We start from the raw sequence: 26,544 nt of genomic DNA, 5'->3' as shown, positions 1-26,544 counted from the left end.
AACCACTTTTTTCCCTTCTGCCCTCGTTTATGTGTTTTAGAGTAAAATTAGACTGGATTGGGTTTGGGGGCCTCTTGTATTTCCTTATCCTTAAAATTGATTACATTCTAGTGACTGAAAAATACGGCAATACTGACAGTCTTTCTTCTCAGAGTGAGGTGGATATCAACCAGCTGGTGTAGACAGAGTTATGCGTCTCACCAAAACCAAACCTATTTCAGAACAACAGCCCCCAGGCTGTTTTTCTGTTACAAACAAGAAAAGCTGGGGCCTCCAGCCACGTTATTTTTAGCTGATTAATTCTGGATATGAAGGTATATACCTCCAGGGCACAGAGCACTCCAGTAAGGAGAAGCATGCTTTCAACTGCCTTGACTCCTTTGATATGGACTCTAGTGGGTGATACATTTTCAGACCGGTTCTGAAGTAGGTTTTATGAGTTCGTATTGACAGATTTTTCTCATATTAGCAGCAGAGCCCAAGCAGTGCTCTACACATTTGAGTGCTCATCAAATTCAGATTCACTTCAGTGTAAGCATTAAGACTGCCCCTGCCATGAGAGTATCTGAGGAAATCACTACACCTATTTATCGGGCAGGGTGCTGAAGGATGTTCTTTGCCCAAATACAGGAAAGACAGAGACAGTCTGTCAATGTTAATACAGTTATACAGTTAATATGGGCTTGAGAGTGCCAGGACTTGAACCAAGGTGTTGTGGTGTGCTGTCCAAAGGAAAATCCTTCTGGTTATTCTTTGAATTATCTGAAACTCCTGAATTGAATGGCTGTGTTGGGTGTATTCTTGGCATGTTAGCGTTTTGTTTGCCCTGGTAATTGATATTAATTAGAAGAAAAATCCAAACATTTCTGAGTCTCAGAGCATTTTGTTGAAGACAGTTGGGAAATTATCAGAAGGATTTGAATAGCTAATGGTGATCTACATAACCCGTTCAGTCGTGCCTTGACATTGCAGTTTGCTGATGGAACAGTCTTCTTTCTAATTCATTGCAGTAGTGACAGTAACTTAAGTTTGTTAGAGTGCTGCTGCTTTTGAGGAACCGAAGTGCCTGTCCTCCCATCGGGGCATTTGGGGTTAACATGTGGAACTTAATTGGTGTTAGTGGCAGCTCCCCATCCACAGGTTAGCTCCTGTAACATGTTAAAGACTTTCCTGTTGTTGGCAGCAAACACAACATTGCAACCTATCTGTTTGACAATGCACCGTCATTATTCCACTGATGGGGACCATGCAATTTCTCTATAGCGTATAAACAGCAGCAAAAAAGTCCCACTGTGTCTGCAGCATTCTTCTGTGTAAGTGGTCATCAAATAAATTACTAGAACATTTACGCTCCTGCTGAATTAAGCTGCTTGATTTTGGGTAAGCGAAAGAACAATTGCACATTTGCTGGAAATTTTTATTTCCACCATTCTGAGACCATTTGTGAATTCAGCAAACTGGATCTGAATAAATTTGGATGCTGGTGGTGAATAACTGGGGACTTAAGTGCTTACAAAGCTTCTAGTGGTGGTGTCCTTTTCTGCAGCAGACAAGAAGCTAGAGAATTACCTTCTAGTACTACATAGTTTTTACATGAAATTTGGGAAAAGGCAGATTTTCTAGCATTTTCTAATATTTTATAGTCTATTTGTGTAGTGGGTCATGTAATGAAAACAGAATCCTTCTTTTGGGGTTGGTCCAGTTACTCAAAGGCAAGGGAAAACAACTATATATGAAACAGAAGTTAAAGGCTACCTAAAGAGTATTTCTGATGAAATATTTGCAGGTTTACCAGTTTGGGGCATGACATTTGTGCGTCTGGTAGTTTTGTTACTGCTTTTACAAGTACAGCAAAACTTTGGTAGACAGAATATTCCGATAAGATGGTGCTGGTACCACAGCATCCCACTAGACTATTTATCAATCACAGTGTCAGTTAAGCCCCACGTTGCTGAGGCAGTGTGTGGAAATCATAGCCCATCTCAATGCCAGTAGGGAGAATTTATTTTTGTTATGTCCCACATGATGTTCATTGCACTTCTGTGGTGTGGTCTGGCTGAGAATAAGACTGCAGAGGAAGGGCAGAAAGGGCTAGTGACAATTCCTTTAAACTGAGTACTGAGATATTTCACACCTCCCCACATCATCTTCCCCACAGTACATCCCTTTCAGGGAAAGTTCCAAGGGGATGCTCTGAGGGTGGCTTCACACAATTTATCTGGGCCTTGCATCTTTTTCTTGTGTGAGGGTGCAGTGTGGCCCTCATTATAATTTTATTTGCGATCATGGGTTGTATTTTACACAGGCACTAGAAAGTTTTAGAACATGTTGTGTTTTACTGATTCCAATCCCTCTGTCCCTGAGTGATGATTTCTCAGGAGTTCATGACTGTAGAAAGGCAAGCTATGACCTAAAATCAGATGTACTATAGAGAAAGTTACTCTTTAAATGGGAAAAAACACTGGTGAGGCCACACTTGGAGTACTGTGTCCAGTTGTGGGCTCCTCAGTACAAGTGAGACATGGACATACTGGAGAGAGTCCAACAAAGGGCTTTGAAGATGAGTAAGGGACTGGAGCATCTCTCCTATGAGGAAAGGCTGAGAAAGCTGAGGCTGTTCAGCCTGGAGAAGAGAAGGCTCGGGGGGAATCTCATCAATGTGGTCAAACACCTGAAAGGAAGGTGCAAAGCAGGTGGGCCAAGTGCTTTTCAGTGGTTCCCAGTGACAGGACCAGAGGCAATGGGCACAAACTGAAACACAGGAGGTTCCCTCTGAACATCAGGAAACACTTTTTACTGTGAGGGTGACTGAGCACTGGCACAGGTTGCCCAGGGAGGCTGTAGAGTCTCCATTCTTGGAGATACTTAAAAGCCATCTGGACATGGTCCTGGGCAGCCTGCTCTAGGTGACGCTGCTTGAGCAGTGAGAGCTGGACCAGATGATCTCCAGAGGTGCCTTCCAACCTCAACCATTCTGTGATTCTGTGACAGAAAAAAAAATAAAAATATGCTGTCTTGATTTGAAAGCTAGATGATGTGCAGAAGACAATTGTTTCCGCAGCCTAACACCTTTGTTGTCAGTGCTATTAAAGAGTGACTGCAATATGAGTCAGGAAAGACATTAGCCATGGCCTAGTGAATGTAAAAAATGTGTGAGATTAAGGATCTAGTTTTATAGCTTCTTTCATTTTACCAAGTTGAAAAGCAGTCCGGTTGAAATTATTGCATCAGATGACATTGTTGAATGTCTAGTTTTCCCTTGCATGCATCACTCCTTGAACAGCGGTGTAACTGTCTTCAGCCTTTTAAAAGGGCAGCTATACTTTTTGTTCATCTCCAAAACACCAACCTGTGGGGCTGAAACATACTCACACAGCATTTTGCACTCTAGTTTTAATATATGCTTTGATTAATAAATAAATAAAAAAGTAAATAAATGGAAGGAAAGTAATTAACTATACTTCCTAACAGAAGTATTTTAAATTATTTTCATGTCAAGAATCAAAATTGTCTTTTGGGACCAGTATTCCTAAAATAACACAGTATTTTAGTGTATAACAAGGGAAGAGCTATCAATCTACTCGCCTTCAAAATGTTAGCTTCTGTTTTGCTTCACAACTACTTTTGGAATTTCCTAACTGATGGGAGGTCTGTCAAGGTTTCGCTCTTTTTTGGGTTTGGTTTGGGGGTGGTGGTGGTGGTGTTTTTTTGTGGTTTGTTTTCTTTGTTTGTTTGTTTATGTTAGGCTTTAATGGAATTGTTAAAATATCTACACATAAAGCCAGACTTTGCCATGCCTACAAGACATGCAGTGTGAAAAAGGGAGGCTTCCTGGCACAAAGCGCATTTTGCTGTGCGCTGGGAATGTTCACCAGTGGTAGGATATAGAGTAGCTTATGTGCTGTACATTTTTATTTCATCTTATCGCTCTCTGATTCCTTGTATGGACAAGAAAATAAGGTTCTAAAATAGTGAAAGGAATATTGTAGGTATGACAGAAAATTATTTTAGCCCCTGTTCTTCTGGCCATTAGAAACAGAAGGATAATCAATTCAAAAGCATAAAGCCACAAGATCATTTCTGTGCTGTCCTTGTAGGTTTGCCTTCAATCTTTCCCATTCCCAGAGCTAATTTCTGCTGTGATAATGCCTCTGACTAGTACTTTCAGTGCCAGAAGTGTAGTGTTGGCCATAGGAAAGTCGCATATTGGTCAGAAATGAGACTGTTGGTATGAACAGGGATTTACTACGACTAGGTGACTGCCTGAGGTTTTCACTTTTTTCCAAAGAAAATAAAATAATTCTTTTTTTCCCATTTTTGCAGTCTCCTTTCTGTCACAGTAGTAGCTCTCTGCATTCATAGCACTGATATGTAAACCTGGGAGGAAAGTGCAAGCTTGGGACTTCAGCCCTTTGATTAGAGATTTAAGCCCCTGAAAATGTCAGCTGACCGCAGCTGTTTTAAAATGAAGGGGACAGAAACAAACTTGTTTGGGGTGTGGGGATGAGGAGAAACAAGTGCATATTCATTGGTCCCTTCTGCTTCATTTTGTCAACTGGCAGTTTTCTTCAAGTGCCTTTTAGGTCAATCCTTTAGGACACTTAGGCCTAATCTCCAACAGCTTCAAATCCTGACCACTCATATATCAAATGCCTGTGCTACTATATCAGCCTTAAAGCTAGTGTAGTACAAAGGAGCCTTGAAAAAGGACTGACTCAAATGGCTATTTAATTCCCTGTGAGTTTAATGGTACCTAACACTTTTTCTCAGGCTTGGAAAATACCTCGCTAGAGTTTCGCTAGAACCTCCATGTTTTTGGTTTATATTTTGAAATAGTCCAACTCTTGATGAAATTAAAAGGTAAATTAAAATGTAATTGATGATCCTGTTACCTAATTTAGAAATAGAATGGAGCCTGGTTTCATGGAGAATTGGGGTTTATATATCTACGGTTAAAATATGACTGTGGAAGTAAGAAAGAAAAAAGTCCCTTCTTAATGGAAGGCTTTTGTGGAGGATTGGAAGATACATGTTGTTGCGTTTGGAACAAGTCTATTCTGCAACTTTTGAGTAGAGGGTTGGTTCATCATGTCTACTAAGTTTGAATACTGTATGAAAATTGTCCACTGAGTTTCTGATATGAATTACTGTTTCTAATTTGATTACTGTGTTAGTTATTGTATTTAACTTCTACACATTTTTATACATTTACATAGCAAAGGGTTTATAGAAAAACCTAGCTGTAGGCTTTGTCAAATCTCTTTTTTTGGATGTTATTTTAACGTGCTTTGCCACCCCAGAAGTGCAATGCAGTTCTGTACATGAGGGTTACCAAAGACGACAGGTATTGTGAAACTGAGGCATTCTTCTGCAGAAGGTTTTACATAATTAGCCATCACCCCTAGTTGTTGTACAATACAATCTAGCCATTGCTTTATCATTTTATCTAAAATAAATAATACCTGTGTTTTTTCCATAAATCTGGGAAATAAACACTAGGAAATGTCTTTAAGGGTTTGTTTGGGTTTTGAGGGTTTTTTTTTGTTTGATCGGGGTTTTTTGTTTTCAAATTTGGGGGAAGAAAATAAGTTTGTAAATAATTGTTATTTGTTTCTTGACTTATGAAAATTATTTATGACTCCTTGAACTGTAGAAGAATATATAAACTATCCATTAAACATACCCAAAATTTGGATCATTGATGTAATGCTGAAAATCTCTAAATCTTTTAAATCTACTTTTCAGCCAGTGGTATAAGAGTCTGAAAAATGGACAAGTAAGGTATATTTAAAAAGTTAAAAAGCTGCCTATTCTTCCAAACTCTTCCATTTCTGGAATGGGTCCTTCTCATTTTTCTTCATTATCTTCCTTCCATATGAGACCAGAAACACAAAGGTCAAAATCATTTAAGATAAGCCTTTCTTGCAGTATTTCTAAGTTGTAAAGAAGAGGAAAGCATTGGCAGTCTTGCTGGGAAGACTATGCTTTTAAGGTTAATTGGCCAGCTTTTCAGAATCAGAAGTCGCAGTTCTGTTTTCTGTTTAGTTTGACACCTGTGTATTTCCACCGCTTTCAGTAGAATTATTTCTTACCTATACAGGATTTAATTAGAGTTAATCCACCCTACCTGATGAAATAAGGCATTTTAGTGCCCAACTGTGAGGTACATATTCACAGAGTCTTTTTAAATTTTATCATTACTTACCTAATATGAGGCAGTAGGTGAAATGCTGTTAATATACTTCATGTCTTTCTTAACCCCATCTTTTGTTTTCTTTGCCTTTAGGGTGAACCTGGTTTGCCTGGCGTAGCAGGAGAAAAGGGAGCAGCAGGACTTAAGGTTGGTATTGAAAACTGATTAAAAACAAAAGCACACGGTACGTAAGTGCTTGTATAGATGACAGTCATGCTTTCCAACTTGGGTTTATATTCTGACTGGCTTTTAATGATCCGCTCCTTCCAGTGATCAGTGCTGTAAGAGGCTTTACACATTTTACCCTAAAGAAGCATATTCTTCTGCTGTGCATGTATAATTCCAGTCAGGGGCACTGACGCATATGCATCCACTGCCAAGTGAATGCAATATGCCTGCAAGTGTTTGGGAATTTGGGGACCTTTTTAGAAAGGCTTTGTTTATGCTCCTTACAATGTGTTTCAGGCTTCTTTTCAAGAACTACTGTTGTCAATTCTTTGACGAATTTCAGGGTTAAGTCTTGAGGGCTGATCCTGCTATTATGGAAGTTAGCAGCAAGCCTCATTAGGAGCACGTCTCGGCCTGTATATGTTACACCAGAATCTCTCTTTGCACTTATTTAATTGTTAAATAATTTAAATAATTCTGCTGTTTTAATATCGAACAAGTGAAATAGAGCATAAAGCTTTTGATAACTTCATTTAGAAGAAAGCTTGACATGTCCAAGATGATGGGATCTGTGGGCCTCTCAGAATGGGCAATGCTAAATTCTAATCCCATCAGCTGTGAGCGTGCATCTTTGGTGCACATGTGCTCCCCAGCTGATTCTGTGCATCACGCTGCTGCTGACAGACACACAGGGCAGGCTCTTTACATTTACTGACTGGCTGCTTGTCCATCAGGAATGAAAACAAACCATTTGGGAGCATGACCTTTTCTTACTTTGTATACAGAAGAAGCCAAATTATGGGAGTTGATGCTTAATTTGTATTCACAGCTGTAGTCTTTGAGTTGCCTAGTGACCGCCAGCCATCAGAAGGGGCAAAGATGAGCCAGAGTGCAGTTCTGAGCCAGAAATGCAGAGATGAGTTGTCAGGGTCAGGCTGGTATGCAAAAGTGCATTTGCTATTGAGCCAGTTTCTCAAGCAAGTTATAATTTTGAAAAATAATGGCTATAAGCCATCTTTTTGTTACAGAGAATATAAGGAGCACCGAAGGCTCTTTGCTCTGAATCAATTATGAATTAGTTCAAGACAGTTAAGGCTTTTTGTCTCTCCTGAGGAGCCTTCTAAGCCATTAACAACATCATAAGACTTTTCCCTCACATTCAGCCTTTGGATTTTTCCTTTGTTCATTCCCAAAATAAGGAGAACCAAATGTAGGAGTCACCTAGGTCCTGGCAGGCCACTTCACAAAGACATATGCCTGTTTGTCAGGGTTTAATCTAGGACAAAATGTGGGAAAAAGTCTTTACATGCAAATCATTAAGCTTTTAAAATTATGTTGAAGATATATTGTCTGTTGAGTTCTATTAAATTTACATATTTTATTGTTTATTGAAGATTTTCTTGTTGGATTTTATCATCTGAGACAATGTCATCAGTAGTGACATAACTGTTAGTAATTGACATACTAATGATAGTAATACTAACACTTTGATTTTTGCTTATGTTAGTAACTTACGACTTCTTTGCTCCAATTATTTTCATCAGGGTGACCCTGGAGAAAGAGGAGAAAAGGTGAGACATGTTTCGCGTCCTTTGTGGTGGTTCTGTTTCAGAGAACTGCTTGGAGAATTGCCAGTGCACTGATTCCGAGTTTAAAAAGAAATAAATACAGCTACTAGCTAGAACTTGAGCAGCATTGTGCAGCCTTTACGAGTGTCAAATAATACCTACTAATGGAGGTTACTGATCTGCGACTACTGCAGTGGGATTAGTCACAGAGACCAGTGCTCATGTGTTAAAGGCTGCACAGTTGAGCAACTGCACAACTAATCCTAACTATGATTAGTCTTAGAAAAAGACGAGCCTGTCTGAATATATGCAAGATGCACACATTTCTCATAACTTGGTTTCGATGCTCTGTCACCTTTGCGGAGTAAAACAATTAGGTAACAGAGTGATAACTACATAGACTCTAAATGATATATGGGTAACCAGTTCTCTGCATACTAAAAGTGGAGTCCTCCATTCTTGCTTGGATCAGTTTAAGTCAGAGCAAGGGAATCTGCCCCAGTGATCTTAGGCTATAGTCTGTCTGGAGAGGTACCAGCAGCACAAATGATACACTAACGATGCTCTGACTTGCAGTGAGTTAGAGAGGAATTACTTCTCTGACAGCCACAGTCACGCCAACACAAGATGAGGGGGCAGAACAAGCGCCACACTGCAAAACATGGGTGCAATTCTGCTCTTCCAGGGAGAGTGGCTAATGAGAGCACCCATGTGAGAGTACACACTGAGTGAGGGTCAAGCTTCTGCATCTGTACAAGGGCAGTTTGAGAAATGGTGTAAGCCTTATTTGGAGTAGGAATCTGTACACAGTCTCATCTTCTACATGTAGAGAGACATGTTTTTAAAAAGTAAGTTGCTTGTATTCAGGTGCAATTTGCTTTTGAGAAATGTTTACCCATGTCTTTGCAGCTGCAATTGAATTTCACTTCAAGATCTGGGTAAATCCATGTAATAGCAGCTGGAAGCATGCTTTGCAAAGGCAATTCATTTCACATTTTGAAAAGCACATCATAGAAATAATCCAGGGGAACCTTGAAAGTGTCTACCCCACATGTAGAAGTATGTAACTGGGAACCTCTTTTCATGAAATCGTTACTTTGGTTAAAATTATATTTGCTGAAGAACTTCAGTAATCCTTTGTTTGTTTTCAGACACAAAAGGAATAACTATAAATTTTAACATATACTGAATTTCTGTTACTTAAAGTAATGATATTTTTCCATAATCATCTTTTGTCTTTTCCAAAAAAATATAATTATGAATGCCCTCAATATGCTTTATCATGTCAAATGAACTTGGGATGACATTCCTAACAGTTACTGTTTCATGTTTCCATGTTTCATCAAGCCCTTAATTAAAGTGCTGCTAGATTGTTACTTAGTTCCCATTGTGTCAGTGACTATGATATACAAAATGGTCTCTGTTATATATATATACAGAAGTCCTCTGAATGGAATTTTACATTAAGGTTTTCAGAGCAATATGACAGATACTGTATAAGTATTGTTATTTGAATACTACTACTGGTTATCTGACCAAGACCTACTAGAATGTTTTTTAGCCTACTTAGACTCAACATTTATCAATATTTTTGGCATTTTAAATATTTCTCACACTTTACATAAACCTCAAGTCCCACAGAAATTTTTGGCCTATAGTCTTATATATTATGAAGACTTTCTGGTGTAGTCTGGGCTTATTATATGGCTATATGAGTATAAATGGAAATTGGGTCTTTTTATAGATAAATCTTTTGAAATGTTTCTTTACAAAGTTGTTTTTAACATAGAAAATGTCTACCCAGCCATGAAAAAGTGTTATCTGAACATCACTTTTTTAACAATAAACAATGCATAGAACTTATGTAGCGATAACAATCATTTTGGTGGCTCCTTGGAGGAGTGGCATTCAGTGAAGTTTTTCTAGTTTGTGAATCATTCATGAAGGACTTCAGACTCAGAGAGTATATGCTATAAATTACTTGAGAACCCTAATAAAAAGTATTGGAATTGTGTAACTGTCACCTGAATTTGATTAGATGCATTTAGGTGAATGTCTCTGTGTTGGAAAAAACCATACGTACTGGCAATTTAAAATGCTGAATCATCATAAAATCATTCCTTCATTGCTAAACCACAGTGAACTGGGGAAGTTTGTAGACTATACCGACAGGAAGATAGTTATTTGATAGTTTGTGGGTTTTTTTGAGGACCTGTGAAAAGGATTACAGTTATAGTGAAGACTGTATAAGACATAGCAGCTATATAAGCCATGCTTCCTGACCATGTCATAGAGAGATTGACTACCTGATTAACAAAATTAGCTTGCTAATCATGTTGGAGTGCTGACTCTTCTCTGCACGCTGTGTGCTTACATAAAATCATTAAAATATAATATGTATTTTAATTATAGGGTGATGCTGGAGAAAATGGACTGAAGGGTGACACAGGAGAAAAGGTACATTACTTATTAGTAGAGGAGAAAATGCATGCTTTAGGCATGCTTACAGTATAACCAGCTAATGAAAATAATAATTTGATTAAAAGAAAAAATGCATTTTAAACTGGGTTTTTTGGTAAAGATGCTGAGTGATTTGACTGAGTTCATTTTTATGAACAGCAGAAAAAATGTCACTGTTCTGTCCAATTAAGCATAAAATTCCTGACTTTATACAGCAGCAGCTTTAGTACAGGATACATCAGCATGTCTCTAATTAGCACTACTCTTTCCTGAAATTTGCATCATACAGAAACTTTGGTCACAACCTGCCAGACTGTTGGTACTAGGTCTGCTGAGTTATAGCCATTTCTGATATATCCTTTTACATTTCTCCTTCTCTGTTCCCCTCAAAGAGAGGGACTAAACCAGTATGGGACAAAAAATATGGTATCGTGATAGGTAACTTCCCTCCAAATTGCCAGCTGGACAATTGAGAGTTGAAGATAAAAACTACATTTTATATCTTTTTGCCAGATGACATCAGCAATAACCTCACTTAATACCTTGTTAGTTCATTGTTGCAAAGTACCAACGTGTCGTAGAAGTCACTAAAGAGTAGACATTGTCAAAATTTTATTTTACTTAGTTTTGATTTATTTTATGTGAGACTCATGCTGTATCACTGCAAAAAAAATAAAAATTGAACTTGAGTTTTTAAATGTGCTTTACTTACACAAGTCATAGTCTTTAGCAGTAGGAGCAAAGTGTGTTGCACAGGAAGAAGGGTCAGTCATAATGATCTCTTCTGGCCATCGCTTTGGAACTCATATGCTTCTAAAAACATTCATTTTAGTGACTACACTTGGGCAGAAGCATAAAAATTTATTCTTGTAGCCCTATATATGTAATTGCTTAACCAACTCACATCAGTTTAGTGCAAGGAGAAATTTATGATGGATTTATCAAGCTGGTAAGGAATGCATGCAAATCTCTCAGGTCCTATCGTTTGGATACAGTAAAGCTATGCTTTCAAGAACACAGGGGATTTATGGAACATGTTCTAAAATCAGCAATTAAAAATAGACATTAGATTTAAGAATAGTCATTTGATTCACAGCGTTCATTTAAATAATACTTCATCTGCAGTCATGCTTATTAACCCAGATGAAAGTCTTAAGAACCTTATTTAGTTCCTTACAACTGCATGCCGGTAACATCATCTTGATCCACTTTTATGTGATTCAAGAATATAATCTCTTAGCAAGTATGAGACTGTTGTTCAGATAAATAGTCCTGCAACAAGTAAATGGGAAGTTAATAATCTCTCTGGGAAGCCTAGTGCAGCTTCACTTCTTGCTTTTCTACTTTATCAACTGTTAGAGCGAGCTTGCATCCACTAGAATGCCCATACTGCACTGTGGTCCGCAGTGTGCACATCACCCTGCTTGGGATCTTGTTTAAGGACGAAAAAGTTCTCTCCCTCTTTCAGTGGGAAGTCCTTTCTCCCCAAGTATAATGTTTTAAATATTTCTGTGTGAGCTTTCAACAGTTTGGCAGTCTAGTTGGGATCAACTTGTGGAAAGTATAGGTCATCAGGAGACTTCTTATATTGCTGTATCTGAGGAAATTTCAATAAATTTGTTGAACTTCATAGTACAGAAGTCTCCCATCTCTTCCAGGTTTCATATAAGTTGCAGAGGTGGGGTGGTGATATAGGAATATATTCTGTTTGTGTGGAGTGCATTGCTTTATCTGTAACAGGCTAGAATCCACTGCATGAATTTTTACAACAGAGTGAGCAGAACTATGACTTAGTTGACTTTCATTATTTTTCTTCCATTTTCCCTGCCCGCAAGACAATCTGCCACCCAGAAAAAAAAGATCCAGATCTTACAGGAGAGCTGCAGCTTAAAGTTTCTGATAGATAGCTCTGCAAATAGCACTTTGTAGGGAGCTTAGGAGGGTGTTTTTTGACAGGTAATTTAGGAGTCAGCATTAAATTTGGTGTAATTACATTACATTTGTACTACTTAACGAGGACTGTATTCTTTCCTGCTCTTCAGCATAGGGGAAAGTTTTTACTGTATGATCATTATGTATAATTCCATCATTAATTTGCCCAGCAGTCGCTAATCATATGTGTTCGAGGAAATCAGAATGACTATCACAGTCACATTTAATTAATATGTTCACAAAGTAGCCTTGACTCTTTTTCTATACTTTTCATTTGTATTTTTTTCTGTATTGTGTCTGCACTTTCTCTACTGGTGTCATGATCATCTTGAGGAGGCAGATAAACTTACCTTGATTATAAACCCCGCTATAATGCAGGGTTTCAAAGTAGTTCAATAGCATTCCTTCTATGTTTTCCACTGGGTGCTTTCTGTTGGGCAGGAGATTAACATAAAAACCTGTCTGTTGTCTTAAAAGAAGCAGATGAAATCGAGTTCCAGCAAATTTCACCTTTAATGCATCATAATGCCTTATTGATGCATTATGCTTTTATACATAACTTCTGTTATAGTTTTTCCCTACTACACAACCTGTGCCTTGTGTTTGGGTAGCTCTGAAAAGTTTGGGGCATGTGTTACATTATGGAATTTCACTACCAGATGAGTACTGAAAGTTTTTGCCAGCTGAACACTTGTGAGGAGTGTAAGACTTATTAAGGCTCAGTTTTTAAAGACCGTTTTTAAGAAAGCTGCTGGATGACTTGTTCAGAGATGAGATAAGGCTGGTATCCATTCAGTTCTCAAGTGTTCACATACATGTACAAACCCTTCCTACTCAGTAAACAAGCTGTTAATTTTATGTAAAAAAATGCAGAGACCATTGCACTAGATCATAATGCTACACATATGCATAAGAGATTTAATTCATAGTTCACAAAACAAAAACATTTCTTTAAAAGCTTAAATAATGTTTCTGTGAGATAAATACTGAATTTACATTTATATGGTGAGAGAGAGATCAGGTGACAACAGTTTCAGACTTGGTTTAGGAATGGGTTCCTGTTTGTGCAATTATTGTAGCTTTTTCTGAACTGCTGTACCTCAGAAATAGGGACTTGGGTGCTTACTTCTTGACCTGTGACTTAAGAAAGAAATGGTCTTTGTTGAATTGTCCTACTTTGAAGACAGTGTCAATGCCAGACTTGAGTTCTTGCTTCTAGTCTTCTACTGTAGCCTTGGTCCCTAGACACTACCAAGTATCTTCCTTCTGTGTGCATGTTCCCCTGCTAAAGTTTCTTCATTTTCAAACTGTCTGACTCATCAGAGAACTGAGAACGTGCTGTACCATAATTTTTTCTTTAATCCCATATTAATTTTCATTCTTGCATGAAGGTGGATTATAAATACTTTGTGTCTTATCTTCCCCATATCCATCATTATCCTTTAAAAAGTTTAACTGGTGAACGTCGCTTACCAGTTGCTTTGCCACTTTATTTTTTTGCTATAAAAAGTCCTTGAGGCTTTGCAGTTGTACATGCTTGTAAGGGATATCAGCAGTATCACTCATGCGTGTCTATCAAAATGAGGCAGCTCATATTTCCAGACATGAATCAACCCTTCATAAAACTGATTTTTATTTTTTCTTCACACAAAAGCGAGCTGCAGTAGCTGTGTAGAGGAAATCTATTCCTATTCTTCAAAGAACAGTGAGCGTGTTATCTGGTACCATTTAATTTTATGAGACTATTACCAAAAAGACCCCGTACCCAAACCAACTTTAAAACCATGGCATTCACAGAACGCTTCCTCCAGCTTCACCGAACCATCAGGAATGGGTATCCCTTGTTTGTATTTTAATGCAAAGAATATTCAATGTTTATACTTTGCTTAAACATCTTCAAAGTGGATTACAGTACTGGCTCCTATGATACCTATGTAAATCACTAGCAGGCTGTTGGGGAGCTTGAAGTTGCTACTGTGTAGCAACCTGTTACTGTCAATGACAATCAAAATTTACTTTGAATAACAAATAATGAGACAGTTCTTCAAATATAAGCACTCTAGCCATCTTCAACAGCATGTAGTTTGACTAGCAAACTTTTCATTAATTTAGGGTTTTTTTCATTTTTGTTTGACGTATCATTTAAGAAAAAAAATGCAGCGAAGTAAGTTTACAAGAATTTTAAGGATCCTGTGACAATTGTACAAAACTGGGAGCTAAAAGCTTCCTTGGCCAGGTCACTCACCGATCCCCTGCCCTTGTGCATATCACTGCCTATCAAATCCAGTCAACCCAGCAAAACACAGGCGAATCTTTTTGAATGCTAGATGCCTCCTCAGAGCAAAGACCTTTCCTGAATACATAAATTACTATAGCGCTCTCATCTTGTAAAGTATAACACTTAACTGCATTAAACTATCAGTTTAAATACACTGAAGAGCTATGGAAATAGAGCTATGACCTGTCCTGATGGGGATAAACACATAGGTCACTGGGGTTTTTTTTCAAGGCTAATGTTCATTAGCACAAGAAGCTTTGTCAGTTGAGACCTGACACTTGCCATCTGTAGAATTAGGTCAAAAAGATTGCTCATATTCTTTGTAAATGGCAGTAAATTATTTTTAATCTATATCAGCAATTTAGAGATGTCAAAATATGTCCCATCTTCTGGCTTTATGAAGTACATTTATACAAAATCTGCAATTATTACATCTACATTATTAGTTGTGAAATTTGAGGTTAACCATTATGCTGTTTGGATGAGTGAAACTAAATCTCTCTGCATGTTCTTGAAAACAATACTGTTCCTTTTCTGCATCAATCTGATTTAATTCATTGGGTAAATTCCTATGTAGCAGCACAGAGAACAGGTAATCTTGCTGTATAGTTATTTTGCTATATAATCTTGCTATACTCTTGCATGTTTCGTTATATCTGTTTCCTGAAAAACTGTATATGTAATAAGTGTGATTATTTCTTGTGGATTTCGTATCAGGGTGACCCTGGTTCTTCTGCTGCAGGAATTAAGGTAATTTAGTTTTAAAGCAGTTGTACAGGGAGAAGAGGGGTGGTTGGTCTGTGTTACTTTGTAGTGTCACGGACATTTTGGGTACCGTTAATGTTATGGTTTTCTCCAGCTCTATTTTTAATTCATTTTGTCAGATCTCATGTCTTTCATCTCTTTTCTTTTAGGGTGAACCCGGTGAATCTGGACGGCCTGGACAAAAGGTATTGGTTGGAAATGTTCAGTTTTCCTCTCTGTTGGATTTGTGATAAACGATGTTACACAGATGTTACCAGTGCCACTTACCCGTACTAGGATGATCTCAAGGCAGTACAGCCCAAGGCCTGTACACATTTGGTGTATGATCATTTTGTATTTTAAAAAAGCACAGGAATGATGATACTAATTAGCATGAGAAGCAATATTAGAATAACCCACCTCCTCTTCTAACCACAGCGCCCTTCTTGCATTGAAAGCTTACCCAATTGCAGCTGGCGAGAGTAACAAAAATGGCTCTGCTCCTTGGGTTGATCACAAGTTAACCCTGCATGTTTGACTGAATATTAACCTTCAGACTACGGTACATTATTACATATCATTAGGAAGAAAATAAATATCGACTAGAAACCCTTTCACATATACCTGTAAGGGGAATCAAACTGTTGGAGGCATGTGGCATGTTTGGAAGGACATAGACCAGCTAATGCTGCCCTGTTCGTCCTTCCAGGGGAATAAATTCCCCTGGGTGCTGTGTAGCTGAGGCTGCTTTTGCAAGTAAAGGTCCAGCAGGAGCTGTAATGACTTTGTGCTGCATGAGGCCTTCTGAAGCTGGGGAATTTCCTCTTTGAATCCATAGTACATCAAACACAGTGAATGCTGTGCCTTCAGCTGCCTTTCATGAGACTAGGAGGCAGGTCCTGCTGGGAGAGCTGGTGAAAGGGCAAAGAGAAGAGACAATGAGGGAACCAGATTTTTGCTTTGCAGTACTTGGTTTCCCTCGGGAGCCTTCGGCACCATTCTTGCCTCTTATAACATTGAAAATTACCCACTGCTGCCAGAGTGGAGCAGAGTCCAGCTACCAGTTGAGCTAGCAGGTATTCCAGACAGACAGCCAAGAGCTAAAATTCTATATAGTGAATGACAGTACAACCATTTTCTAATATTCAAGGTCTTTTGGTGACTAAGCAAAACCCCCAAACACATATAAATGTAAAATAAAATAAGAAGTTAATTCTTCTTGTTTGAGAAATTATAACTGTCATCAATTATAACAGACTAAACAAATACCATTATAGTTGCAAATGCGGTTCTTCAGTAAAATGCAGTTTTAATTCGGAAAGGTAATCAAAGTAGTTTAAAGCTATCTAATCCACAGAATCATTCAGTGTGTGCATTCTGCAGTGTATGCTTTGCTTGGGTAATAAACTAGAAAGAGCCTGTTGAGATTCATACTCTCATTAGCTGGCTGCCATGGAGGCAAAACTAGCAGTGATTTATCAGCAGGCTCCTGGATCTCAGTCCCCAGGCACTCAGGTTTGATCTCATTTAGGTAACATAGATAAGTGAGAGGTACACAGTTCAGACTTTCTATAGTCTCAGCTTGTTGTTCACACCAAAGGGGACTTAATGTGTTCTTTCCTCTTCACCTCACAAGCTTCCAGTATGCCACATTTCTGTCCCCGGCCTGAACCAGCAGCTCCTGTAATGTGCTCATTCAGAGTGCCTCCTCCAGCCAGGTGCCCCATGTCTGCTGTTCTGCCCCCTGCTTAGCAGGGACTCGTTCACCCCACCAGAGGTTGTGGGGCACCCTTTTTTCAGCTGGAGGCATGTCTCTGCCCTCTATGTCATCTCAATACTTTTCCCCCTACTGTGTCCCATTCCTATTTCCTTCTTGTATCTTCCCTCCTTCCTTATATTTTGCTTCTTCCTCTTCTTTCAGTTATTCCTTATCCATCTTCTAAGGATGGATAAATATTGAGCTGCCCACCTGAATATTATTTACATGAAATGAAATGTGACAGTATCTCAATGGCCTGACAAGGCTGTTGTGTGCCATATGTATTGCAGAGGTGATAGAACGACCTGCCCTGCCAACCTTAGCATTATGAGATGGAGTTAGTATACAGCCTTGTTTTCTTTAAAAATCATTCTTCTCATAGATCATACTCAGATCTTTTGTATCAGGAAAGATCCAGAAAAGAAAATATTATGCATTCATCTACAATACTAATTCTAATGAAGCATTAGTGATTTCATTGTGTTTCACATTTTTTAATGTATCTTTGAGGAGCATCTTAATTGTTTTAGATTACTGTGACTCTGAACTGGCTTTGCTGGATCATTTCTGCTTGTTATGTGTGGGTCTATGGAGGTCAGCTCTGTCCCAAGACTAAACAGTGACCTACTGCAGCAATACTAATAGATTATCAGTTATAATTATTCAAATGCTGTGCTTAGAAGTGAAATATAATGCTTCCACAATTAGATGAGAAAAGGGCATGGTAGCAGTGTGGTATGTATGGCTACTCAGGTAAGAAACCAAAAGAGAGAGGAGTAGGGTTTTGGAGCTAGCATTTTGTCAGGAATGAGTACAATGGAGGCCTTCTCGAGGATTATTCTTTTGCAAGAGTGACAACCTGTTTTCTGTTTTAGAAAGTGTTAGGCAACATACCAAGAAATAATAGTGTCTATTGAAAATTATATCCTAGCCTCTGCTCTTTCATCTCATTTCATAGTTGATATTTTGAGACTGGAATCTTTCCTGTGCTTTTAGGCAATGTGAGCAGTTAAAATTTTGGAGTAACTGGCATGGACAAAGAAGCTGTTATCAGCTCCTTCTATAACATTTAAAAATCACTCCATTTGGAAAAGCGATTTGCAGACCCTCTATTGTGTTTTTCAGTTTGTGGCAGAATGTAATTTTGTTATTAGCGCTTCAAGTCTATTTAATGCTACTGCCTCAAAGAAGTGTATTTGGGTACTGTAGTCTGATGAACATCTATATTATGTATACGTGTGTTTATGTTTGTGTACCTATACGTGTATATGTGAGTGTATGAATGTATGTAAGTGTGTGTGTATACACACACATATAAAATATTTTAATAGTGCAATCTGTATGAATCAGCCCAAACCACAGAGTTGAAATCTTGATTTCTGTAAAGCTCAGGAGTGTATAAAATCTGGAATATAGTTCAATTCATTATAAAGGTAAAAGTTGGCTTCAGAGTTCAGACCTGAGCTTCCAGAAACTTCAGGGAATATTCAGATCCAAGGTGCTGGTTAGAATCCACGTCTGTATTAAAATAAAATCTCCAGCCTTTAAAATAATGTTTTCTTCACATGTTACTGCTCTTTTTTTCTGTTCATCATTTTTATTTCCCTAGACAACATCTTTCCTTTTAGCTGATATCTCAAAATGACCATTTGTGTGAATGTTGTCATTCTTGTCTTAGACTAATATCAACTTCATTTCAAAATTAATGTACTCAGTTTTCAATTCCTGTTGCAAAATTACCCTTGCAAATTCAGTACTATAGGTCTTTTTATTGCACTTTTAAATAAGCGAGGCATTTCTGGGTAAAGCAATAGAAGGTTACATTCCCACTATCCTTCATGACACCATGTATATTCACAAATAGCAAGTACTGAAATGATGCTACGGATAGCTCTATAAAAATGACAGCCCAGTTGTAATTAGGCAGTCCTGCTTGAATTGCACAATTTAAACCAAGCTCTTCTGAATTGCTTTGTAGCTAAATCAGACAGTTACACAGCACAATATCTAGCTGAGAGTTGAAAATGGAACAGAATTAAACACCTGTTGTAAGTATGGAACTGAAATGGCAGCATGTAAAATGAACCAGTGCTGCTTGTTTTCTTCTCTTTTAGTGAAGGCTAACGTGAATTCATTTTTGGCTTTCCTGACATGGATTTTCTACCTGAGTGTCATCTTCACATCCAAGGTTCCCAGAAGATATTTAAATTCTTAACATGACTCTTACTAATTGTACATTTAAGTCACTCATTTTGAAAATATCAGTCCTGCTTGAACTGACTAGCAGTCATTTATGCTTTTCTCTTGCTGCAGAATATACAGAGGTGTTCGCTGGATAGTGACGATAACTGAATAATGCCTGTAATACTATGTAATTTTCCTGTATAGGGTGAACCAGGTCTTCCTGGGCTTCCTGGACTCCCTGGGATAAAGGTAAATAAAGGTCTCTGTTGTACTGGGGGGACACCACAAAGAGCAGGGGACTGCAAGAATGTGACTAAAATGGACTTACTGTGCTTGTGCTATATCTTCTTCTGAGTCTCTGGTATTGAACTGGGGATTGTCACAGAAATGTTTCACACGGAAAATTGGTTAAGTGTCTATGAGTAAGCAAACAGTATATCTTACATTAAAATGTGAAGTAAAACATTGCATTCTAGTGCTTTTAAAAAAAAACTAATATAGGGGTTTTTTTAATATTTCTATTAATTGGAAAAGGCTTGTCATCAAAGTTTTACTTGGTTTCCACTTTGATGGGTGCTTTCCAGTAGCAATAGTCTACTGAATGTACCAAGCCTCCAGCCAGAGAACTGCATTAATTATACACAGGCTGTGGAAAACTGGCTCTGTCGACAAAAATACTCTGTGCTCCATTACACAGCAGTTATTTCCACTGACAAGTCAAAATGTTTTAATAAGATTCTATTCAGTATTAGCTACAGCCCCTGACCTAATACCTGGTTTAGTCCCTGGCTTCCGGTTTGTCTGGGATCTTTAGGTAAGCTGATACAGAAGACATGTGGTTGGTTTAGTTCTAGCATAAGTGGTTGCATTGGGAGTTGCAGACACTTGCACAGTTTGAGCTGTAACTGCAGCTGTGACTGCACAAAGTGAGTGGATTCACATACCCTGAGTGAGTGCAGATTAGAGTGGTTGCTTCTCCTTCATGGCAAAGCTATTCTTTTTGAGAACAAAATCTCTTTGAAATGTTTTCTCTGCATTCCAGCATGGGCCTGTGCATACCTCAGGAGATAGTTTATATCATTTCTCCAATAACAAGGAGGATAAACCAGAGGCCAAACTCTTGTCCGTTTTGGTAGGATTCAGGATTTATCTCATGGAATGTAACATTTGAGGTGGTTTTCTCAAGGGACCTGTGAATTGCCACAGCATTCAAGCATAATGTCCCTTCTGTGTTTCTAGTAAATTATGGGAAGAATTGAACGGGCATATTAAAGTTTGTATGTTGTAATACCTGAAAATATAGTTCCCAGGGAGGTGGTTCATTTTCTGCGAGAATGAACCCTATATTGACTAGTGAAGATCATGTAGGATCAGAGTGCTTCGTGTGATGGAACTCTATTTTTTTATAAGGAACTTTGACAGCAATCCCTATTCTGTTTACTTTAATAGTGAGCAAAGAGATAGCTCAGTTGGAGGTCAGTGCCAGCGTCCTGGGGGCACTTGCCAAAACCAGCTGGGGTTATGGCTGGTCTTTGGGGATTCCATGTTCATGCAGATCATGCATGTCCATGCATATCATCAGCAAGTAAATAAAAAAGCCTAAATCTGAGTCTCTGCTCCGGGAAATTTTTTGCTGTTAAGCTTTGTTTGTTGGTGGTAAGAATGGCTCAGAAGGGCAGCTTTCAGGTTCACCTGAAAGGCAAAATGCGAAGTGAAAAATGGATGAAGTGTGGGAGTTTTGCCCAGTGAAAATGTGTTTCAGAATTCAGTGGATACAGTGGAAAAACAGTGCAGTTGCCTGCAGAATAAAATGGAATAATTTGGTCAAATATGAATCCTTTAGGAGAATGCTAGCTTCTATTAAAAATGTAGGTCAGAGGGAGACTAGTGGTGGTTCAGTGAAGAAATTCCATCTAGTGCAATTCTGCATTGAGGTGGCTCGATGCACCCCAGATGGTGACAAGCAAGCTAGCAGAATGTGTATAGGAGAGAGCAAAGCAGATCTGGTCACATCAAACTTGCAGGATGGGTGCTGTTTGCTTCAAGGCATTTGTAAACTCCGTTTAACTAAGGAGTCTATAGAAAGAAGCCTAGTTTTTTCTGTTGCAGAGACTATGTCTGTGGCATGAGAAAGCGGTAGCAGAAACCAGAGAATGGCTGGAGTTAGGAATATGGGCACTCATCAGCAGAGAAAAAGCAGTAGTTTAGCCCCTTTTCTCACCCTCTGTTTTAGCAAAGATTTATGTATCACCATGGTAAAGTCATCTCATCAATTTCCAAGAACAACCTCAGTGATATCTTATGGAGAAACAAATTTCCAGTCAACTGGTGCTGATTGAAAGCTACTTTGAAATAACAGTGACTGGATGAGAAACTTGAGCATAGAGGAAATCCAATTGTCTGGATTTGCAATCTGTTGGTGCTATCATGGTGTTACTGCACAAAATTGAAAGGACTCTTATTTGGAGCAATGACTTTTATTTTTTCTTTTTTCCTGTTTGTTCCTTGTTGTTTGTTACTTTTTTTTCAGGGCTCCTGGGGTCTGTTCCCATCAGGACTTTATAAAACTCTCTAAGACATGTCTGCTATTCTGTCTTAATAGTGATATGCAGTGGTGGCATAATGCAACAGATGTGGTACAAACCTCGTACAATGTCATTACAACACCTAGGAACTTCTTACAACACGTGAGAAGTTTCCATAAGGGGAGTTTTTCCTAACACTTAAACGGATTACAGAGTTCTTGTGCATTTGCGTGCCAGCACAGTAGCTGTCAGCAGGGATTTTGCAGGCTATTCCCAAACTTTGTGAGATGGACATCTGGCAACTCAAGCAAAGCGCTAGCAGGGTCACGTAGGAGAAAGTGATGGGGTTCAATACAAGGCAGTGGCCATTTAATCTCTTTCCCAGTAAAAAACCTAAATATTCTTGTATTGCTGGTATTATTTTGATACTATTCTTGTTTTCTGCAGTATTGTTCTCTTCAGTTTCTGTTACATTATGCAAGCATGCACATGCACACTCAAAAGTCTTCTACAAAATTTTCTGTTGAGGTCCCTTGCAGCCAAAAAGCTCTAGGGTTCTCACCGCACTTTTTGATCTTTCTTCAGTCTTACATAATTGGAATTACAGAATGTTCTCCAAATTTGTGTCTTCCTATGATGTTCTAGAAATTAACACCTTCTATTTGTTTTGTGGCTTTTGCCCTGAGTTATTGGTAAAACACATTTCCCAAGCAGGTTTGAAAGGTTAGCCCTAGGTGGCAAGTGCATCTAGGTGCATTAATTCCTGTAGATGAATGGATATTGCTTAAACCTGTGTTCAACCGGCCAAGTAGTCGAGGAATGGGGACAATATATTTTCTGGAAATTAGATAAATAAATAGCAAATGTTCATATCCATTTGATACACAGTAACTCAAATCACACAGGTGATTTCAAATGAACAAGCTAGTTGTCTGAGGATCATGTTTATAGAGCTTTTATGTTCTAAACAGCTTTGGAATTGTTGGATGTTGATGGACTGATACGTACAGGCATCTTTGAGATAGAGGAGAAGAAAGAGGCAAGAGAAGACTCCATGTTGCCTAATTTTGAAAGAATTTCCTTTAGTATCTTCTAGGACTTCCATGTAAAGAAAAGAAGATCAAGATACAGGGATATTCTACGCATAGGAAACTCTTGGATGTAGTTCTGGTCTTAAATATTTACTCTTTGACTATTGTGTAAGGAATTGAAGTCTCCTTTTCTTTAAATCTGTTAGTTGAACTACAAATTTGCTTTCTTGTGAATTAATCTCTCCACAGTGGCAGGCTGTATTATGAAATGTTTTAGGTAACTGTGCACATACATAGCACTCTTTACAAATGCTAAACCAGCCTGTGAAAACATAAATGCCATGCCAGGCAGTGGACCATATCTTTCCAGCTACATCTCATCTTTCTTCTCATGGTTGAAGAAGCTTCCCAAGGCATCCAGTTCAGTATGCTTGAACAGGTAGCCAAACTACTTAAAGGATTAATAAATACTAATCACTGGCAAAGTTTCAGCTTCTTATAATGACATTTCAATTAATTAATCAATGTTCCCGGGAACCTGTTAGAGCTTGGTTTGAACGTGATACTGGAGTCTGAATGAACAGCAACATTGGATGGACATGCGAGTATCATATCTGAATTCAGAGTATGCAGCAGGGTCTTTTATTACTTACTTTTCCAGACCCATTCACTATGCACATGTGGATGTTTTGGGAGTTCTTCCTGTTCGTTTTCGTTCTCTCCTCATTGTCAGTTGGTGCCATGGAGGAAACACAAGCGCAGTCAGTTATTTCCAAGACAGTGATGAAGCTGTCTGTGACATGCTGGAGAAACATTTCTCAAGCACCTGTTGCTGTTTAGGAATGACTGGAAACTTAATGAGCCCCTGAATGTGTTCCACCATGTCACTTGGGAAACGAGTAAGACACCTAAACACAGAATATTAACTCATCGCTCTGATATCCCCCAACTGATGCCAAGCAGACGCAGAATACCTTCTAGGAAACACAGACTTCATATATGTTTTATCTAATGACTTTTATGGGATGGTACATACAAAACAGCACTCACTGTAAAGGAAATCACGCATACCTTATTCATTATAATGTCAGACATCTCTCAAATCCACTGTGTTGCATTTTCTGGCATTTGGGCAGTACAGTCCTCAACTTCATCACTGCAGTGGGAAGCCTTCACAGAACACAAGCCTCCTCTCAGTAGCAGCACTTTATGCAGAATCTGGCTTTTCTTTAGCATTTCTGGCATTTCTCCCTCTGTCTTTAAAACAAATATTGAAACAAGCTTGTGAGTGCAACTAAGTTTTTATTCTATTGTGTTCAAGAAAACTGCTATTGAATGATTTGGCATGAGAAAAGAAAGGGTGTTTAGCCCTCCTGCTTTGGGGAAGTAGGGAAAGTTTTCCGTGTTTTCAGATCCAGTGGAACTGGCTGATTAATAGACTTGCCAGTATGCAGCATCTTGTATCTTTTTATACAATTACTTTGGATTGACTTCCCTGGGACTGTGTCTGAGCAAGGTTTCAGAAGAACCTGGATAAGGATATGGGAACTTGAATCATGTTTTTTTTCTTTTCTTTTTATGAAAGCAAAAACAGTTCTAAATTTCATCTGTTCTGTACTTAAATTTCTTTTCTTCTGTTCATACTCAAAGATCTTATCCTGTGACTTTCCTAATTCCATGTAAAGACTGAAAAACTTGCTGCTCCACAGAACTTTTTTAGCTGTAGAAGAGTTGATACTCCTTTCATCCAGTGACTTCTGTTACAGAAGAAAACTTTCAGAGAAAATGAGAGGCAGAATTTTCAAGCTGGATGCATAGAACTTAGTCTCCTATTTAAACTCTTTTAGAAAAGAGAGTGACTGTTGTTGAAGCTCATGTGTTTAGATGTTGCTCTTGTCATGTGGTAGCAAAATGAAAAGAAATCTGAAGTAAACGGTAGTTCCAAGCATTTCATTTGGAGTCAATGACATTCACCACCTACAGAAAAGTTCTTCAAACTCCCCTTTTCCCCCAGGAGTTCTTAGGAAGGCTGAGCACATTTTCCTAATGCATTTTTCCTTTTCCATATTTCCATTCTTCTTCCTGTTTTTCTTCCTTGTTAGTCACTGTTACCAGGAAACCTGCAGGGCCTATATCTCTCTCTTTCCATTTTCTCCAGGATTGAGATATTCTTGCCCAGGCTTCAGTTCATCTTTATCCTATAGTTCACCATACGAAGAACGCTTTCTAGCCTGAACTCAGGAGCTGGAAGGGACCAGCTGACCTTGTGACAGGCATCTCCGAATCCTGGATACAGAGATGTGCAGAACATGTTAATTGCAGCAATTGAAAATTGTGGGAATTCAGCTTCAAACCCTGCTTTATAGATACTTATGTTTCTCCCTGATAAGCACTTGCGTTAGCTGATAAGTATTTTGAAATATTCAAGTGTGAACTAATTTCCAGCCTTTCATCACTCACATACAGTGTTCTTAAGAGTGGTTCATCTGTCTGAGCGGAGGAAAATGTGCAGTGCAGTATAGGTCAAATACTGAAAAGTAGACTATAATGATGCATGTTCTGGGTGAAAATGGGAACTGATCTAAAAAAATAGGACTTAGTACCTGCATTTGGAAGGCTAGTTTCCAGAAGTAGCTCAATGCATGGGTAGGTAAAAAAGATAAAATAAAAAGAATTACACAACTGTGCAACTAATTTTCAGTATTTGGTTTCCAGAGTGGAAGTATATATACAAACATATATCTATATGTATGTAGTTACATATCTAGCTTTGTTCATTCATTCCTAGCTGTCTAGTTTCCATATGCTATGGCAGTAATCACTTGCATAGGGTAGATGTAATTTCCCAGACTTAATTTTGAGAATCAAGGCCAGAAAATGAGATCATCATTAACATTGGATGGTATGCACGTCAGGAGTGTTCACTAGGGCGTTCTTCGAGATATTATGCAGTTCTTATTAATCTGTCAGAAACTATATCCTCCAAATCATGAAAGCTCTCGTTTTCTTTCCTGGAAAAGGCTAAAACATAAGTAACTGAAACACAGGATGTTGTTTTCTCTAAAGCTATTACTAGTTGGAAGACAGCTTATAAGGATCTATTTCACAGCATCTGTTTTATAGCATAGTATATTTTTTCTTTATAAAAAAAAATCAATCCAATCGAAATTTTGAACCCAATTGAATAATCTGAGAGTCCAATATTCTGTTGAATTCAGAAATCAAGTATTTTGTCATCCACAAAGAAGACTTGACAACAGTAATCTGAAAGTATTTCTGTGCCTCAAATACACAATTTTAGATGGTCAGAAATGAGTGCATGCAATGAAGTTCTTTATCTTTCAGAGTAGCAATAAAAATTCCTTAGATTTCTCATCTAACTGTTTTCTAAAGGAAACAATTTGGTGCCAGACTCTTAATAATTTAGCAGTTCAGTCATTGCAAAGAATTAAAAATGAGGTGCTCATTACAACAAGTTGTTTTTATTCTTATCCTCAAAAGTAGGTACCATGCTGACTTGAATTATAATTAGCCCTGAAGTAAGAAGTCCTTGATATGACTAATGCATGCAGAATTAATCAGAATTATTACTGGTTCTGTTAGCACCCTTCCAAAGCAGCATACCTTCTAAGCTTGCAGAACTTAAAAGTGATGAGAAAATTAGGCTCACTAAAAAGCAATAAATGTCATACAAAGTAGGGC

General features: G+C 38.3%; 1 protein-coding gene across 1 annotated transcript in view; it reads left to right on the top strand.

The window, feature by feature from the left end:
- Window positions 1–26,544, top strand: part of COL25A1 (collagen type XXV alpha 1 chain) — a 337,364-nt gene that overhangs the window by 260,036 nt on the left and 50,784 nt on the right. The window contains exons 13-18 of the mRNA XM_076336882.1: window positions 6,287–6,340; window positions 7,906–7,932; window positions 10,342–10,386; window positions 15,317–15,349; window positions 15,514–15,549; window positions 19,491–19,535. Of these exons, the coding sequence (XP_076192997.1) occupies window positions 6,287–6,340; window positions 7,906–7,932; window positions 10,342–10,386; window positions 15,317–15,349; window positions 15,514–15,549; window positions 19,491–19,535 (240 nt within the window). The remainder of the gene's footprint in view (window positions 1–6,286; window positions 6,341–7,905; window positions 7,933–10,341; window positions 10,387–15,316; window positions 15,350–15,513; window positions 15,550–19,490; window positions 19,536–26,544) is intronic.

The sequence above is a fragment of the Aptenodytes patagonicus genome, chromosome 4 (genome assembly GCF_965638725.1).
Source record: "Aptenodytes patagonicus chromosome 4, bAptPat1.pri.cur, whole genome shotgun sequence".
In the NCBI taxonomy this organism is placed as follows: Eukaryota; Metazoa; Chordata; class Aves; order Sphenisciformes; family Spheniscidae; genus Aptenodytes; species Aptenodytes patagonicus.
The sequence above is the reverse complement of the archived record's forward strand: the minus strand, read 5'-3'. Positions and strand labels throughout refer to the sequence as shown.